The sequence below is a fragment of the Rhinolophus sinicus genome, chromosome 14, assembly GCF_057876585.1.
Source record: "Rhinolophus sinicus isolate RSI-liver-muscle chromosome 14, RSI-T2T, whole genome shotgun sequence".
Taxonomy (NCBI): domain Eukaryota; kingdom Metazoa; phylum Chordata; class Mammalia; order Chiroptera; family Rhinolophidae; genus Rhinolophus; species Rhinolophus sinicus.
Window position 1 is genome coordinate 152,941,604 of NC_142514.1, and position 16,937 is coordinate 152,958,540.

At 49.5% G+C, this 16,937-nt stretch overlaps 1 protein-coding gene across 11 annotated transcripts in view; it reads right to left on the minus strand.

Annotated features, from left to right (window-relative positions):
* ABCC8 (ATP binding cassette subfamily C member 8) overlaps positions 1–16,937 on the minus strand; it is a 76,961-nt gene that overhangs the window by 35,938 nt on the left and 24,086 nt on the right. For 9 of the 11 annotated variants that reach the window (XR_012497534.2, XR_016018767.1, XM_074336083.2 and 6 more), the window contains 5 exons: positions 16,034–16,189; positions 11,829–11,963; positions 11,327–11,489; positions 2,297–2,337; positions 946–1,091 (listed from right to left, as the gene is read on the minus strand). Coding sequence is in view for 9 of the 11 variants with exons in the window: in XM_074336083.2 (XP_074192184.2) it covers positions 946–1,091; positions 2,297–2,337; positions 11,327–11,489; positions 11,829–11,963; positions 16,034–16,189 (641 nt within the window). In the remaining 2 variants the exon portion in view is untranslated. The remainder of the gene's footprint in view (positions 1–945; positions 1,092–2,296; positions 2,338–11,326; positions 11,490–11,828; positions 11,964–16,033; positions 16,190–16,937) is intronic. The other 2 variants (XM_074336085.2, XM_074336087.2) reach the window with 1 other exon arrangement.

The window sequence follows — 16,937 nt, forward strand, 5'->3', positions numbered from 1 at the left end:
GGTGTGGTTGCAAGTCCTAGGTCACCAGACCAAGTCCTAGGGGCGCCACATGTAAGTTGCTCCTTCTATCAGCTACTGCATTTCAACCTCCCTGTCAGCTGCCTAGCACCTAAAGGGTCCCATGAGACAGGGGTGTCACCTTCCTCAAGGCTGAAGGGGCTTGGGTACGGAGGACATTTATTACTGTCCCATTGGTGATGGGAAAGGACACAGCTAACTCTTCCAAGAGACATAACAGGCCATTGCTTTCCAAGAGCCATTTCAGAGGCCTATGGAGATCTTCACATGCCAGCTGTGGTATTCCCCAGTTAAAGCCTCAGCCCTCTACCTTCCGGCTTTTATTCCTAAGAGGGTGATGCCTCTGGGAGAATGGCAGACTCACCACTTGGCTCTAGAGCCCGGAAGTGGGGACCTGTAAGAGACATGGGCCACTCGGGAATAGGATGGGCAGGCACGTGGGAGAAGCTGCTTCACTGACGGGGGCTGTGAAGGCTCTGGGACCCATGGGAAGAGCAAGGGATGCTCAGTCTGGGGAAGACAAATATTCAGCGGGTACCTTCTTAAATCCAAGGGGCTGACTTGTGGGAAAGGGAAGGTGCTCGTTCTTGGTGGCTCTGGACGGTGGAACTAGGACCAATGGGTAGAATTTATAAAAATATACCAATTTTGGCTCAATATTGATTTTTTTTTTTTTTACAGAGTTATCTTGGAGGTTGTGACATTGTGTTCCCTCTCCTTGGAGGTAGGCAAGCAAGTTGGCTAGTCTTTTCTCAAGGGATGGTGTGGCCTATGTCCCTCTGACCAACCACGACCAGCTCAGTGAGGGCCAGACCAACGGGGAGGCCTGTCCTGGGACCAAACAGGTGTGGTTGCAGTGGTCACCAAGCAAGTCCTGGGCTGCCACGTGAGCCACCTGTGGAGTGCCTTCCTGGGCCCTCTCCTCACCTGACCAGAGCTTTGACGGTGGACCGGACCACACTAGACAGCAGGAACAGTGGCGTGACCAGGATGTGGAAGAGGGAGAGGGAGGCAAAGGCCACTGAGGGCGAGAAGTCAGCCTCTTTGAAGAAGCTGACATGGCCCACGAAGGTCTGTGGACAGAGGCACATGTAAGACGGGGCGACTCAGAGCGTGGGCCCCTCCCACACTGGAAACCCTCGGCCCATGGGAGAGAAACAAGAGGTCTGGAACAGGGGACCCAAGGAGACCTGTCAGTTAGAGACCCCTCTCCCGTCCTCACAGTTATCTCATGTCAACACCCCCAGCCTGTTCAGGACTTCAAGCTGGAGGGCGGGGGCTGCTCCCTCCCTGTCCTGCCCCCTCCTTGCCAGGACTGAGCAGGGAGGAGCCCTCAGCTTAGACCAGCTCTGCCCCTTCTCAGACAGCAGGCCTCAGTCAGGAACATGAAAACACAAGAATTGCTAACCACCTGGTCACAGTGCTTGCCCCCGACTACCTGGCTGGCTCAGCTGCCTGTGTTACCCAGAGTTCCTGGAAGGGCCAGGCCAGAACCAGAACAATAAATCACGTCGAAAGTGAATTCCCAAGTATGCTTGACGGGCTGTGAACTCGCCACAGTTCAGGGACACTGGCCCCAGAGGAAATAAATGCATCTTTTTAAAGAACTGCAGCCATCACAGACCCAAGGATGGGAGTTCTGGGTAAAGGGGCCGTGGGCTCGTGAGGGCCCAGGCTTTCTGTAGAGGCATGCTGCTGGCCCCCACCGCTGAGCTCACACACGGCTTTGGTCAAAATCTCTTTAGGAAACCTCCACTGTAATTGTTAATGACGTGGAGAATTGTTTGGGCCATATGCTTACATTTCAAAAGGCAGGTTGCAAAACTGCATGCGCAGCACAATCCTCTTTTTGTAAAAAGGTCACATTATGTGCCTTAAAAAGAGACGGGACAGAAACACATTAAAAATGCTGCCAGGGGGATTATGGGTGATTTAAATTCTCTCTGGCCGGTCCTTTCTGAATTTCCCAACATTTCTGCAATAAACATGTTTCACTTTTATAAATTAAAGGTTTTATAGCTACTTTAAAAAGAAAGCTTAATTTCTTTAAAGACTAAGCCTCACGGCTTCCAGGCCCAGAGGCCGAGGCCCCTGTCTGCTTGGAGTGGGGGAGGGACCTGCCTCGTAGTTTGACTTTCAGTCCATTGCCCAATTTTCAGCCCCAATGCTGAGCCATCATATGAAGTCCCTGTGCAGAAAGGCCAAAGCCTGGGTGGTCTCTCCCTCCAGACATCTTGCCTGCCCATCCCACCAGGAGACGGAGGAAGGATCCACTTACGATGAGGACGGCGGCAATGGGGATGGCCGTGTTCATGAAAACTGTGGAGGAAGCACAGGGGAAGCTTAGTGGGAGGATGAAACAGCCAAAAATGAAGGTGCTCAGGGGGGCCTGGAGGCAGTGCGGCCGGTGGGGTGCCTTCCCCAGCTTGTGTGTGGGGTTGGGGCAGGGTAAGGGCAGGAGCCTAGCCCTGTGGCACCTCCAGCTCTTTACTTGTTTCCCTCAGGACTCTTTTCCCATGTCTGAGACTTAAGCCTTTAAATAAATATTTAAATGCTCCTATTCTGCTCCAGGTGAACAGTGTGAAAGAAGCCCATGAAAAAGTGGTGGGAGAAGGGATCGGAGAGTTGGCTGCCTGCGGTCAGCTGTGAGGTCCACAGCTTGTGTGTCTCAGGCACCTACTCCTTCCTCTGCCTTTGGTCTCTGTGTTTCCCCCCCTCCCCACCCCAGCTAGTTTCCCTCGGAGGCTTTGAGGCTTCCTAATATCCCATGGCTCTTGGGAAGGATTTCAAATTCATTCATAATGAGGTATCAGTGACTAAGGACAGCTTAAAACAGGGTCTCCCTGAGCTCTGAGGCTGAGAGTCCGTACCAGGTGGGGCATTGGTTTGCTGCAACAGAGGTCCCCTTCTTCTTCTGTTTAAAGTGTAGCCCTCAGACCCTTCACAGGGACACCAGAGAAAAAGGAGAGCTGGACTTAAAGTCAGAGAAGGGTGGAGTCCCTGTTAGGTATAAGCTCTACAAGCCTGGGCAGGTCATTTCTTTTCTCTGTGCCTCAGTTTCTTCACCCGATTTTTGTAAACTTGTACTTACTTGTTCGCACACTCTGGCTCTCTCCGAGGGGAGAGAAGATAATGTAGGAAACAGGCTCTGTGAGCCCTAAGTGCTCTCTGAGTATCATACCTCACTAGCTACTAGCTTAGCCCTGCTCCACAGGTAACTGCTCCTCTGGCCCAACGTGTGAGATGCCCGAAGTTTGGGCACGAGGTCCTGGACTTCCAGAGAGGGCAGCCCTTCTAGCGTAAGTGACAACCATTTGGCTTGCCATGTCATCCTCCTTCTTTCCAGGAGCTTCTTCCAGGCCAGCCCAGAAAGAAGTCTGGTTCTGTAATTAGCCAAATGAAAGCAGAACAAGCTAGGAGCCAGAGGCAAAGGGCTCAGCCTGAGCATATGGCCCCTGCCTAATGAAAGGCCAAGTCTCTGACATTCTGCAACAGTCCAGATGGCCAACATTATTCCAAGAAGCTGACTTTCCACTTACTCCAAGAATCCTGTACCAACTAGTCCATACACAGTGTGTGCCAGAGATGTGGACCCCCAAGTGGGTGAAAAACATGGCCCCTGCCCGCAGGGGGCTCCTGGTTTGAGGAAGGAGACCGAACTATGCTCCCAAGAAGGTCCTGACATACTGGGAGAAAGGGAACACGTCCCTAGGGAGTTCCCAAACAGGTAGGACAGACATTGTGTGTCTGTCTTGGTGGAGTCCTAATCTGACGAGGGGGACGCAGACCCTGTCATTGCAGAGCTTCCAGTCTCACGGAGATGCAGCTGGAGCTCTTGGGCCACTGCTAATCTCTCTGACCACAGGGTTTTTTATCAACACCCCTCTCACACATGACCGTGCTTTAACTTCCGTTCCTGAAGAGGGCGCCATGACTCCGGGGGGCCCACTGCAATGCCGCAGTGCCTCGTAGTCTCTGACAGGGGCGCTATAAGCATTATTGGGTTTTCCTGCAGTAGAAGGGACCCAGATCTGGGACTTAGGACATAGTACAGCCATCACTGGTTGGGGAGAATGAGGGGGATGAGGACTCCTAGGAGACCTGGGCCTTTGACCATCACCAACCACAAGGTAGCCTTGCTCCTCCCCTGCAGGGCCAGTTATTCCAGAGTGTTCCCTAGGGCAGGGGCCTCATTCTGTTCCTCCCCTGCCCACCCCATCAATTACCAAAGAGGAGTGATTCAAGCTACGGAAGGCACCTGTGCACCACCCCTTGGCCCCCTGCCCCAGGCCAAGACCTCTCCCATACAATCTGGAGCTCAACTCCCCCGCTAAAGAATAGGCTTGGAGTTAGATTGTAAATCGGTACAACTCTGCTTGGAAAGCATTCTGGTGCTTTGTAGCTAGAGTCACTCTGAAGTTTAGGACTTCTGATCCTGTAATCCCTCTCCTGGGAATTTATCTTGAATACTTAACCACTCAAGAGAAGCACAAATCCCTCGGCAGGATGGTGTTAGCGGTAGCACTGTCACAGTAAAACAAAACCACAACCACAGCAACAAAACCACCAGAACCGAAATCAACTGGCAACAACCAACAAGAGGGGCTGTTTTAGTAAATGTGGTGCATCAACTCTCAGGGAGATTCTGCAGTCAGGAAATGTGTGATAATTGATACAACCCCTGGTCGGGATTTTTTTTTTAAATTTATATTTTTTCTATTTTGTTGTCTGTATTCTTATAGCTGCCTGAACTCCTTTGAGACATGAGACAAAAACTTTAAGTAAATTTAGAAATGAGTATTCCAAAGCTGATGCAGTAACAAGGGGAATACATGTGATATAACTAATTTCCACCCTGCTCTGGCTGTTGTATGGAGACGCTAAAAAGTAAAAATAAAAGTTTCCATTTCCCTCACCTTCTCCTGCAAGGATGGCCTTTGTGCAGGGAGCTCTGGGTCCCCTTTGGGGTGGGGGATGGGGGAACGGAATCACAAGCTGCTTGTGTTTTAAAGGCCTGTCTCAAGATCACCCCACTGGGTCATGGCTGGAACTGGGGATGTCAGTGCCAGAAATGGGAGGCAGTGGAGGCTCTGGCACCTCTCTGAGCTCAGCAGACACCCCTGTACCCTAATGAGGGGGGTCAGGAGCTGGGCATCCCATCTGTCATAGGTTGAAGACGTGTGGCCTTGCCTCCATTTTCCTGAATCACATAAAGCCCTGTAAAACGTGAAAGGTGATGGAGGGATTAAAAAAAATATGACCAAGAATGGATTTCTCTCCAACTTTGACATGGGGTAGGCTGACTCACTTGATTTGATGTAGGAAAGCCAAAAAAAAAAAAAAAAAAAAAAAAAAAAAAGAACATGATAATGCTCAAATCTTGAATGTTAGGGAGCAAGAAATCCTGTTAAGTTAAATGAAAGCAGAAAATGACAAAATGACGTGTAAATGTGATGCTGTTTTGGAAAAGTTTAGTTGCATGTAGGCAGGCCTAACAGGCCCTACCTTCGAAAGTGAAAGCCTTTCTGTAATGGTGCAGAGATGTGGGTGTTGTTTTAATCCTCTCCCCAAAATATCCCTTAAGAAGTATTCATTCAAAAATTATTTTTTGAGGGTCTCCTCTGTTCCAGGCATGGGGCTGGGTTCTGCGGGTACAGTAAGGAACAATGTGTCAGCCTTTCCTAACCCCCTCCTCAACGAAACAAAACCACAAATCAACAGAAACCAAAGCTGGGCTCAGATGTCTGCTCCCCGGGCTTTCTTTGCTTCAGGAATGCGACCTGGCCTTGTGGGTGCCAGCACACACCACAATACCAGCAGCTTTCTATTTCCCAAGCATTGATAAATATTTCAGAAGCCACATGCCAATCATTTGTACCTCTACCAGCGGGAGCTACAGGCTCCTAGTCCGGACCTAATTGCAGGTTGCACCACGGGAGGTGTTTTTCGAAGTGCACAGGGCTATTTCCCATTCAGTCTGGGTGTCATTCTGAAGTCAACAGAGAGGGAAGGAAAGCAGGATGATGGTGTGTCTGGCTCTGGCAGTGCTGGGAGCACCCAGGAGGCCCTGCAAGTCACACTGATTTCTGCCGCCTTAGTTGACGAGGCTTCCCAGCTCTCTCTCCTACACCTCCCTGCCCACGCAGGCCAGGATATACATCAGTGACCCAGGGTGGCTGCACCAGCTGGCAACAGGAAGGGCAGAGATTAAGGAAGAATGTCAGGGAACCTGGAGAAGGAAGGGGGATCAGGGCTGGAGGTCACCTTGTCCCCTGACACTGGCTGTTCCGAGTCAGGGCCTCCAGCAAAGAGGACAGAAGGAGCACAAGTCTTAGGTTGTGAAGAAGAGGTGCCCTGTGCTTCAGTCTCACCAGCACCATCTTGCTCCTCCCACCCCCACCCTTGGCAAAGCTGGGTTTTGGAGTTCGTGTTTTGTTTTGCAGGATGTGGTATGAGGTCAGTCGCATTCATCCAAGGAGAGCCCACCTGTCTGTGGTTCAGATCAGACTGAGAAGAGGGAAGACCCCTGACCCCAGAACACTGGAGGAGATGGTAAACACATCTTCCCGTGACTTCAACACCTTCCATGGCTCCCCTGCCTCAGGAGAAAAGCCAGGGGCCTGAACACAGGGCACAAGGTCCTGCATGATCCGGTCTTATTGTTTCCCTCTCCTCACGGAACTCTGTTCGAATCTAACACCTATCGCATCCAGGCCTTTGTGCCTGGAACATTCTTCCCCTCATCTGGCTAACTTGTAGCCATTCTTCAGGCATCAGCAACAGGCCTCACCTCTAACAAAGCTTCCTTGTCACCCACCGCCCCTAAGACTACACTGGATACCAGTCTCATGGGTGCCTAGAATACATCCCTTTTTGTTCCTGTCACTCATGACACAGTCTTATGTCTGGTTTCCCTACTATACTGTGAGCAACCTGCAGGCAGGGACCGATATTTCTTCTCACCACTGCATCCCCCATGCTTAGCACAAGTCCTGGCACATAGTAGGTGCTTAGTAAAGAATTGTTAAATAAGTGAACAAAAGAAATGAAAGAGCCGGGGCCCGGTGAGTACCACAAAAGAGAAAGTGGGGCACTTGGAACTAAGCCCGTGGTCTAGCCATATGCCTGGCCACTGTTCATGGCACGGTCTCCCACAAGGATGTCAGGCTGAGGACCATGCCTGCCTTCCTGTTAACCCCCAGGGACTCAGTGGAGGCTGGCACAAAGAGAAGGCTCTGAAGTTGGTGCTGCACACAGGACTGAATGAACGGGCAGCATGCTGGTTGGTTGACTGGTAGAGCTTAGGAACCCTTTGTCACTCCTGCAAAGTTTGTCCTCAAATACATGGCCAGGCTGGGTACCTAGGGTTATGCTGCTTCTGCAAGCAAGTAAGGATTCTAAGGGGAATGGCCCCAGCACTTGCCTCCAGCTTTTTCCCACTTTGTTTTTCTCCCTACTTTATTCATTGAAATCCTGCCCATCTTGCAAGGTGTGGCCCAAGCCTCCTCTAGCATGAAGCTCTGTGTGAACTCTTAGTCCACATGATCTTCCTTCTTCTCTGTTCTCTGCCTTTTGCTGGTTGAGGACCTCAGTGAGTCATTTCATGTCACTAAGCCTCAGTCTTCCCTGCTGTAAAATGGGACCCTAGAGCTACACATCTCACAAAGTTGATATGAGGATTAAGCGCAGTCAGTTTAGTGCTCCCTGCCACACTGTTTCATGTATGTTAGCTCTGACTATTCAGCAGAGTATAAACTCCTCGAGAAAGGGGAGCACATTTTACTGTCTCTTGCATCCTTCTCAGTGCTTAGCACGCGGCTGATCACACTGGGCTGGGCTCACTCAATATCCACCAAGTAACTTACATCTGTTTTTCTTTGATTCTGGATTTTGATAGCAGGGAAACTGCTCCCATTTCCTTTCCACCCCTACCCCTCACCCCCACACACTTGCGCCAGCTCAGGGCTCTATACACAGGAGCTCTCAGTGATGCTGACGGTGAGACCGTCAGAGAGAGTGTCGGGGGTAACCGATAGTTTGACTGCCTGGCATAGGATGACAGACTGAAAGCCCAGGAGGCAGCCCCCGGATGGGCTCCATCGGGAAATGTGACTCCAGGGCTCCGCGGTGGCGCCAGGACCCCATGGCTGGCGCCAGGGGTGAGTAGAAAAGATGTCCCATTACCTCAAGCCTAATGACCTGTGTCCTGATCCCTGGTGACAGAGAGCAGAAGGCAGGAAGTCCGGGAGGAGATAAATGAAAAGCACACTCAACGCATATACCTGCAGCCGGGAGGTGCCTCCACCCCACCACCCTGTGTCTCTCCCTCTCACTGACTAACACTAGGAAACCTGTCCCAGGAAGGGCCAACACTGAGCAAACAGCGCGGCTTTTAGAGCTCTCCCTGAATGAGGGCTTTTCCCTTTCCCTCCTCATGCCTTTTCCAGGGACCAGCCTGCGCTGCTCTGTTTCTCCTTCTAGGTCGCTGAGTCCTAGAGAGGTGGAGGGCCCTGGGCAGACCCCTTCTTGGCTCCAGAGCCCCTCACTCCTTCCAGAGACATCCCAGCTCTTGACAACAGAGTCTCCTTTCCCCAGGTCCTCCCGGTCCCTTCACAAAGCCTTGGTTTGTCTCCTGAGGGCCCCATGGGACAAAGAACACCTACTAGATAGGTGTCAGTGGGCTAGCCTGGAACCTAGGCATCTTGTGATGTCGTTCACCTAGGAAAATACACCCCAGGTTGCAGTTTGGAATGCAGGAAATGAGCATACTGACAAATAAGTTCACAAACTTTCCACCATGTAATTACACCGTGGAAAGTTCGCAAAATTGCCAAGCCTTCGTACATCTCCTAGAAGCAAAGTAGCTTCCACCTGCCCCCATCTATATGACTCAAGGTTGCCCCTACTTTGCTGCTGGGAATCTTGAGGACCCAGTGTCCCAGTTTCCTTGCTTTCCCACTGCAGCAACAGGGAGTCTGCCCACCCTTATCCTGCCATGTTGTTGCTGGGAGAGGAAGTCACCTGGCTGTGGCAGGAAGCCCTCTCCCACCTCAGCAGCTGTCTCCCCTGATGCTTGGAAGCCAGGTGTCTGTAACTCAGAGGGTTATACACAGTATGGGGTTACTGTTAACACAACCAAACCCAGGGGCAGGCAGAGTTGGCAGAGAGAAGGATGAAGAGGATCTGGGTCTGCAGACACCAACTTCTGAGCTCCCTAGATGTCCTACAGAGTGCTTAGCCGGAGGGTCTGAGGCCACAGAGTGAGGGATGAGGGTAAAGGGATGAGACCAGCAAGGTATCATCTGTCCTATGAAGTGTCTTAGCTAGGAATCCAGGAAGCAGTGGCTACCCGCCATGCTCACAGCTCCCTTCTGAGAACATCAGATCCTAGCAGGACTTTCCACAGAAAAGTCCTGTGCCGCATATGGTGGATAGCCTGGCCACCGCTGACTGGACTAGGATCCACGCTTGAGGCACAGGGCACCAGAGTCTGGCTGGACGCAGGGAGGCAAGACGCCTGATGCTCAGTGCAAGCCCTGCCCTGTAAGAAACTTCGGGTTGGATGGCGGCCGCCAGGACCCTCTCTGGGCAGAATGAACACAGGGAACATCGATGACCTGAGGGACCCTCTCATTGTCTGTGAGCCAATCTGGAGACGCCTCCAGCACACTGTCCGCGATGGCCCCACTGCCTGCCACCCCCAGGTGTGTCTCTTCCAATTTCAGCTAGAGGAGGTGGTCAGTCTTGTTCATCTCTTCTAATTTCCTTCCTTGTTTCTCATTCATTTCTGAGCCAATTCTAGGTTTTCTCTTCTCCTAAGAGAAACTTGCCTGGAAATGGTACCGCATTGTGTCCTAAGTCTTCTTCACCCCACATAGGTTTCCAGCTCCGTGAGGAAAACAGTTTCAAGGCCGGGAGTCAGAGACTCTGGAGATGGAGTGTGAGCCGTCTTCCTGAGGAGCCTTCACCTCAGGAAGACACCCCGCTCTAGGCCTCACTTTCCCATCTGTAAAATGGTTCTCCCAATTTAGAGAAAACATTTTCCATTTACCTCCCTTGCCATATTTTGTCTTTTTCACAGATCTATCTTTTAATTCATAAATTCTCTCTTCAGCCATGTTATTTCATTTAACCTGTGCCCCGACTTGTTTCCACCTTGTTTTTCCTCTCTGGGGACTTCCTCTTGGCCCCTCCTACCATAATGGCTCTTAAACTGGACAGGTCAGGGAACAAGTGTGAGGTCTGCCAGCTGCTAAATATCCACATCCCAGTTATGTACTTGGGCAGGAAGCACCACGGGGCGGGGGGGGGGGGGGGGCAGGGAAGGTCCAGGGAACCACTGCACTGGACCAACGGAGGGGCAAACCTGAGCCCTGAGCCCGGACTCCATCGATCACGTGACCTCCACATGCCTTGACTCTGACCTGGGGACTATTATCTACTGAGTTAATTTCAAATAACTAAAATTTTAATTTCTAGGAGTTCTTTTGGCTTTTCTTTTCCCCCTGATACTTTCCTGGTTTGCCTTGTAGGTTTTATACCTTCTTTAGTTCTTTTATTATTTCATGCATATTAATTTTAGACTATTCTATCATCTCCAGGTACTGAGGGAGTAATTCTCCTATTTTTTGCATTTGCTGACTCACTCTGGTGGTGCAGTTTTCTCTGGTGGATTTCAATATCTTTATCATTGGCTCATTGTTCAACAGGAATGTTCACCACAGGAACCCTGTGCTCTCTGGAAAGTGTATCTGCTGAGACCCTAGGAGCTTCACCAGTTTTGGTCTTTTTTTTTCTCTCTCTATTTTCTGGGCTTGGGGTTCCCAAACCACTTGATTAATGTAAATTCAGTTAGTGTAACTACACCTGTGAGGACCTCAAACTTGAGCCCCTATTGTTTAAAGCAAACACTCCTTCTCAGGGCCCCAGATAAATGGAAGCTTCTTTGTATCCTCCCCATGGCAGTGGCAGCTCGGTCTCCTCACACTTAGGAGATTCAAAATTGTTGTTACTCAAGTTTCCTGCTGTCTCTCACTAACGTATCAGCTCGATAGCATATCAAAGACCTCATCTCTCCTTCTCATCACTGTATCCTGAGGCCCCTCACAGAACACGTTCTCAATACACATTTTCTGGACAAATGACTGAAGGACACTGTGATTTCTGGGGGCTCTCGCTTACACGAGACAGTTGGAGGATGACCCCAAAGCCCGTGGCTTCTGCCACCCCCACCCCCTCCTAGGCCCTGATACCCTATCCTGGCACAGGAGCAGCAGCACACAGCGCTGGCTGGTTGGGGTGGACTCACTGGAGATGGAGGTGTAGATGGCGAAGGCCCTGAGGCTGGTCATCTCCTTCTTGCGGGTCATCTCCACCCGCGCGCGGAAGATGTTCTCCCAGGCGTACAGCTTGAGCAGCTTGATGCCACGGAGCATCTCGTTGGTCTGCTTCAGCCTCTCATTAGAATACTCCTGCCAGGGGTCATGGAGTCAGAGAAGGGTTTCCTCTGTTCCCATCTCACCCAAGAGGAAGGAGCTGAGTCAATGTTCTCACCATTTCACAGACAATGCCCAGCTCCTGTCCCCACAGGGATGCCCCCTGCCTTCTCCATTAACCCCATTTCATAGACAAAGAAACAGAGTCCTGGACAGGTAAAGTGTCATTAAAGTCAATGACAGTGTGGATGGGTGGTGGGGGCTATTTGGTGGCATCTGAGGGAAGAGTGAGGAGACAGATGAGAGGCGAGGGAGCAGGCAGACACATGGTGAAGGATGAGCAAAATGGGCAGGTGTACACCTGGGGACACTTACCAGGGTGCTCCGCTGGGCCTGGGAGAGCTTGGTGGCCACGAAGTACTGGACAGGGGCCAGCAGAATGATGACAGCTGCCCCAATTAAGGCACTGACTCCGAGGATGTAGTAAAGGAGAATCACACCCACAATGATCTGAAGGAGAATCACGGGGATGAGTCCCCTTGAACTTGGTGGCTGCCCAGCCCAGGGTATTGACAATACCCACCCCAGTCCCCTAAAGTGGGACATGCCTTGGTTCCCAGGTTTCTAAATTGTCTTGGGGGGCAGAGGAGGAGGTGTGACAACGCAATTTCAGAAGAAAGGATTAACATGATGGGTTGTCACACAGGCTGAGAATTTCTGAGCTGGCGACCAACTGCATTTATCTGCAAGGCTGGCTGAAGCGCCGACTCTCCCCAAGTCTACTTTCCAGATGGAAGTCTCAGAGCTGAGTTTGCCCAATGAGTGTGACAGCACCGTTTGTTCTGTTTCCTGGTGACCAAAGTTGACATTTCACTCTTATTGAAAAAAAGTGATACATGAGCAAAGGGGCAAAATTGCTGCATCCATGCCAGACAAAACGAGTCCAGGATCTGAGAGTTCATTCTTATGCTCCTGGCATCTTTCATTTTTCAGTATATCTGGAAGATAGTCTCTGTTTCTAGCTTTATGTAAACGACTGCCTGCTTCTGAATATTTATGAGAAGGTTAAGTTACTCTTGTCAGTCCCCAAAGTATCAAGATGACAATTTCTCAGGTTGCCTTCAAAAGTGTTCTAGAAGAACAAATGTGCTATCTTTCTTAATTAGAAAAAAACATCTGCTTGGGTTGGCCCTGTGCCCCCTGAGCCCTACACCAAATTGGCACGAAGCTCCTTGTACCATCTCAAGGACAGAGGAGTGGGCCTGTAATCTCTGTCAATGACAGAATGCCTCCTGCAGCAGCAGGTTCTCAGGGGCTGGTAAGTGACCCCTTCACCACCTGCCTCCCAGTGTTTAGCTGATGTTAAATGCTGGCACGGATGGGCAGAGGAGCACATGAGGAGATGTTGCTGCTCCTACCGCGCCCAGCCGTCATCACCCTCCAGGAGAATTATCCCTGGCATCCAGTCTTCCTTAGCTGTCCTCAGATGGGAGCAATCAGGGTGTTGTTCAGCAGCTGGGGTTGAGCCGGACACCAAGGAGCTCCCAGAGCACTTCCAGGTCACCATCAGGCAGCCTGGCGACTGAGGCCTGCAGCCCCACCACCTCCAGGTGCCGGCAGCTACGGGGACAGCAGCTGGGAATGCAGCATCTGCTGCTGCAAAAGCTGTCCTCACACTCTGCCTAACCCTCCTCATGCTCCCCAGACTCTTCTGTCTACTCTCTTCTGCAGGGGTCTGAATGTACCCCACAGGAGCACATACCAGAAACCAGGGATTCTGAGTGTGCAGAGCAAGTGTGGGGATTCAAAGAGCTATTTGATCTCCTACTCACAGGTTAGGAAAGCAATCCAGTGTAGTAGGGAGGATATCCTCCCGACACTTCCTGCAATCTGCAGCCCTGAATTTGAGTGCAGTCTCCGCACGCACTAATTATGCAATCTTGGGCAAGTTACTTAACTTCTCTGAGTCTTAGCTTCTTTAAATTGGTGCTTTTAATGCCCACTTAGGAGGATTGTTGTGAAGATTAAATGAACATATATAACAAGTACCTAGAATAGTACCCAGCACACAGTTGGAGACAATACAATGTGGCTTACCCTCTTTCTGAAAAACAAACAAACAAACAAACAGGCCTCCCTGTCACCAGGGAACCATAGAAAGGAGATACCTGGGTTTGGAGCTGCTACCAGCTTGCTGTGTGGCCCAGGGTATGCCCTTGCCCTCTCTGGGCCTCCGATGCCCGTGGTATGAGGAATCACGGAGGTCCCACTATGGCTGAGTATCTTAACATGGTAGCCATAAGCTTCAGGGCGCCCATAAAGCCCCTGAAATTGTAGGCAAAATGTGTGAATGCACATTTGTTTTTCTGAGGAGGTTTCATTCGATTTTCAAAAGTATGTGTCGATCAGGGTTGCCTAGGGCTGGGGAAGGCGATGACGAGTGACCGCCCGTGGACATGGGTTTCTTTTTGGGGTGACGAAAACGTTCTGAAATTGTGATGATGGTTGCACACCTCTGTAAATATGCTAAAACTTATTAACTTGTACATTTTAAACGGGTGAATTGTATCTCAATAACACCATTATTTTTAAAAAAGTATATGTGACCAAAAATGATTACCAACCAGGGAGAGCCCTTGGGGACAAAGGAACGGGGCTCCTGAGCTCATTTCAATATTATTAAAAGCTTCCTGCGCCCTGTGGCCCCGTAGGCGGCACACGTAATCCTGACCAGGTCAAAGGGATCATGTTAACTCCAGGTGGTAACACTGGGTCTCAGGGCGGATCGAAGCTGTAAGTGGCAAAGGTATACAGTGTTTGAGAAATTGAAAAAGGAAAACCAAATAACACTTCATGATAAATAAGCAAAGGTGAGTCATTAGTGGAGATAAAACGTTCCCCCACCCCCCACAGAGGTTGTGAGAATTCGCAAGTGAGAGAAAGGCGGGGGCAGAGCCAGACACAGGGTAAGGCGCACTAGTTATTACTTAGTATTCGTATTATTAGCACTGGCGCATGTGTAATAAACATGATAAATAGTAGTAATGACAATAATGCAGCAGGCTTGGTGGACAAAATCTTTTGAAACAGGTTGTTCAAGGGGACATAACAGAAAAGATAAAAGGCTGGTGACTATATTAGATGAGCTCTCCAGACCATGCTATAGCTTTCATAGTCACTGATCCATCTTGAGAGTGGAGGGGGGAACAGGGGCTTGGGGTGGGTAAGAGGTAATGGGAGATGGCCTATAAGGGGGTTCCCATAAAAAGGACCACCAGATTCTACTTGTCTTTTGTCTAGATGCCCTCCTGTGCAAGCTTCTCCTCCTATTTTCCTTTAATGTCTTTTAAATATAAGCTTTACAGGTAAGGAGAACCAGCTTGAGGTTAAGCTTTATGGAATGTGCACCCCAAGAAGCAGTAAATTCTGGATGGTATAGTTCTCACTCACATAAGCATGCAAGTTAGAGGGACCTGATATATACTTATTCACAGACCATTCTGTGGCTGGCACTCTCTCAGTGCTTTATTTACATCATCTAATTGAATCATCCTGTCTTCATTGAGCCTTGAAATAAACCAAGGGTTCAGAGAGTGGGAACCATCCCTATTTCATAGATGAGGAAACTGAGGCTCAAAGAGGTTATTTGAATCAGCTTGTCTTACCCAGGTCCAGACACTTTCCCCTAGACCAGAAAGCCCCCCAGGAGCCCGCAGGCCCTCTGCGAGTGGGTTTGGGATTTCCACTTCTGGCCTGAGCACCTGAGTGAAGATTTATTCCCGGCTACAGGACAGGACAGGACAGGACACACAGACTCCCTGGTGGAAGATGAGAACTGGGGCAGCTGAGGCCAGGAGTCAGGTAAACCATGGATAGTAGGGTGCCCTACAGTCGTCCGAGGAAAATGCACCTCCTTCAGAGCCAGCCTCAAAGGTTGTTTGGTTTTAAAAACAATCATGCTTTTGATTTTCAAAAATAATGCATGTTTGTTGGAGAATTTAGAAATGCATAAAGAAAATAAAAATCACTTGGGACCTTCCAGTTCTTTCTTCTATGTAAATCTGTGCAAATTATATATATACATATATATATATATATATATATATATATATATATATACACACACACACACACACACACACACACATACACACACACATATGTTCCAATTTAGTAGTGAGTACACTACACATACTATTTTATAATTTACTTATTGCTTAAAAATATATCAGAACACTTTTCAATGTAATTAAGCACTTTGCTACAACATAATTTTTAATGCCTACAAAGGTGTTCCACATATGATTATTCTGTGTGTTTTTTTTGTAAAGGTTTTTAAGCTGCATTTTAAAAGTCTTAATGGCACTGTCTTTTCTGATCATCAAGAGAGATGGCTAGATATTTACAGAGTGTGAGACAGTATAGGGACCCAGGGGTATTCCCTGCAGAGACCCCAGGGGAGTGGAAGATACAGGCCAACATGGAATGGAAGATGGTGAACTCTTAGTCACTGAGCATGTACCAGCAGATTTTGGTTTTGTGTCCCCTCTCCAACTCCCCGCCAAAGCAATGTCCCTTACCTGTACTGGCATAGCCCAGAGGTTTGGGCACAAGAAGAAAAACCACATCAGCTGATTGGTGTCAATGGCAACCAGGTTACAGATCTGCCCAGCAGTCATTTCTCCCATGGATAGGTTGGAGGTGGACAGGTGCATAATTTTATTGTAAATCTTGGTCTAGAAATGAGAACAGAGTGTTCTACATTTGTCATCATTGTCATCCTAGTCACCAGCCCAGATGCCTGCCATATGTCTATAATGTGTCAAGGGCTTCTCAGACATTCCCACTTTGGAGCACAGAGCAACCCTGCATCATTGTTCCAATTTCACAAATGAGGTAACTAAGGCTTGGAGAGGTAAAGGGCTTTGATGACAGATCAGGCAAATCAGAGAGGCAGATTTCAAGTGAGGAATCCACGCCAGCATGGCATGGCAAGCCTCTTCTCAGACAAGCAAGACTTCTCCCTTGGGGACAGGACTTAATTCGCTCTTAAATCTTAAAAGCAGATCTTCATGTTCTTGATTTACCAGAGGCCAGGGGAGAGCACACTTCAGAGCCATAAAAATGATGGAGTGGGGCAACCATCTGTTTTAGTGTGGCCATCTCCAACCGGGGGAGGGTAATGCTCTGAGGCCAAGTCCTGTCTTAACTGAACCTTGAAATAAAACCAGGGATCACACTGTGAACGTCTTATGTGAAATATGACATATGTGTGTCAATCAGCTCCGGCAGCATCCCAGAGTCCAGCCACCCTGAGAACCTTGCTCTGCCTCCCCCCAGGCAGATGGGAACAACCAGAGTAATGGTTCTCCATGAGCTCTGAACCTAAAACCTCTACGTGCAGAGTGATTGTACCTCCCAGAAAGATGACAATTTTCAGGCTATGCGCTCTTGAAAAAGTTAAAATGCTTTCCTGTCTTAACT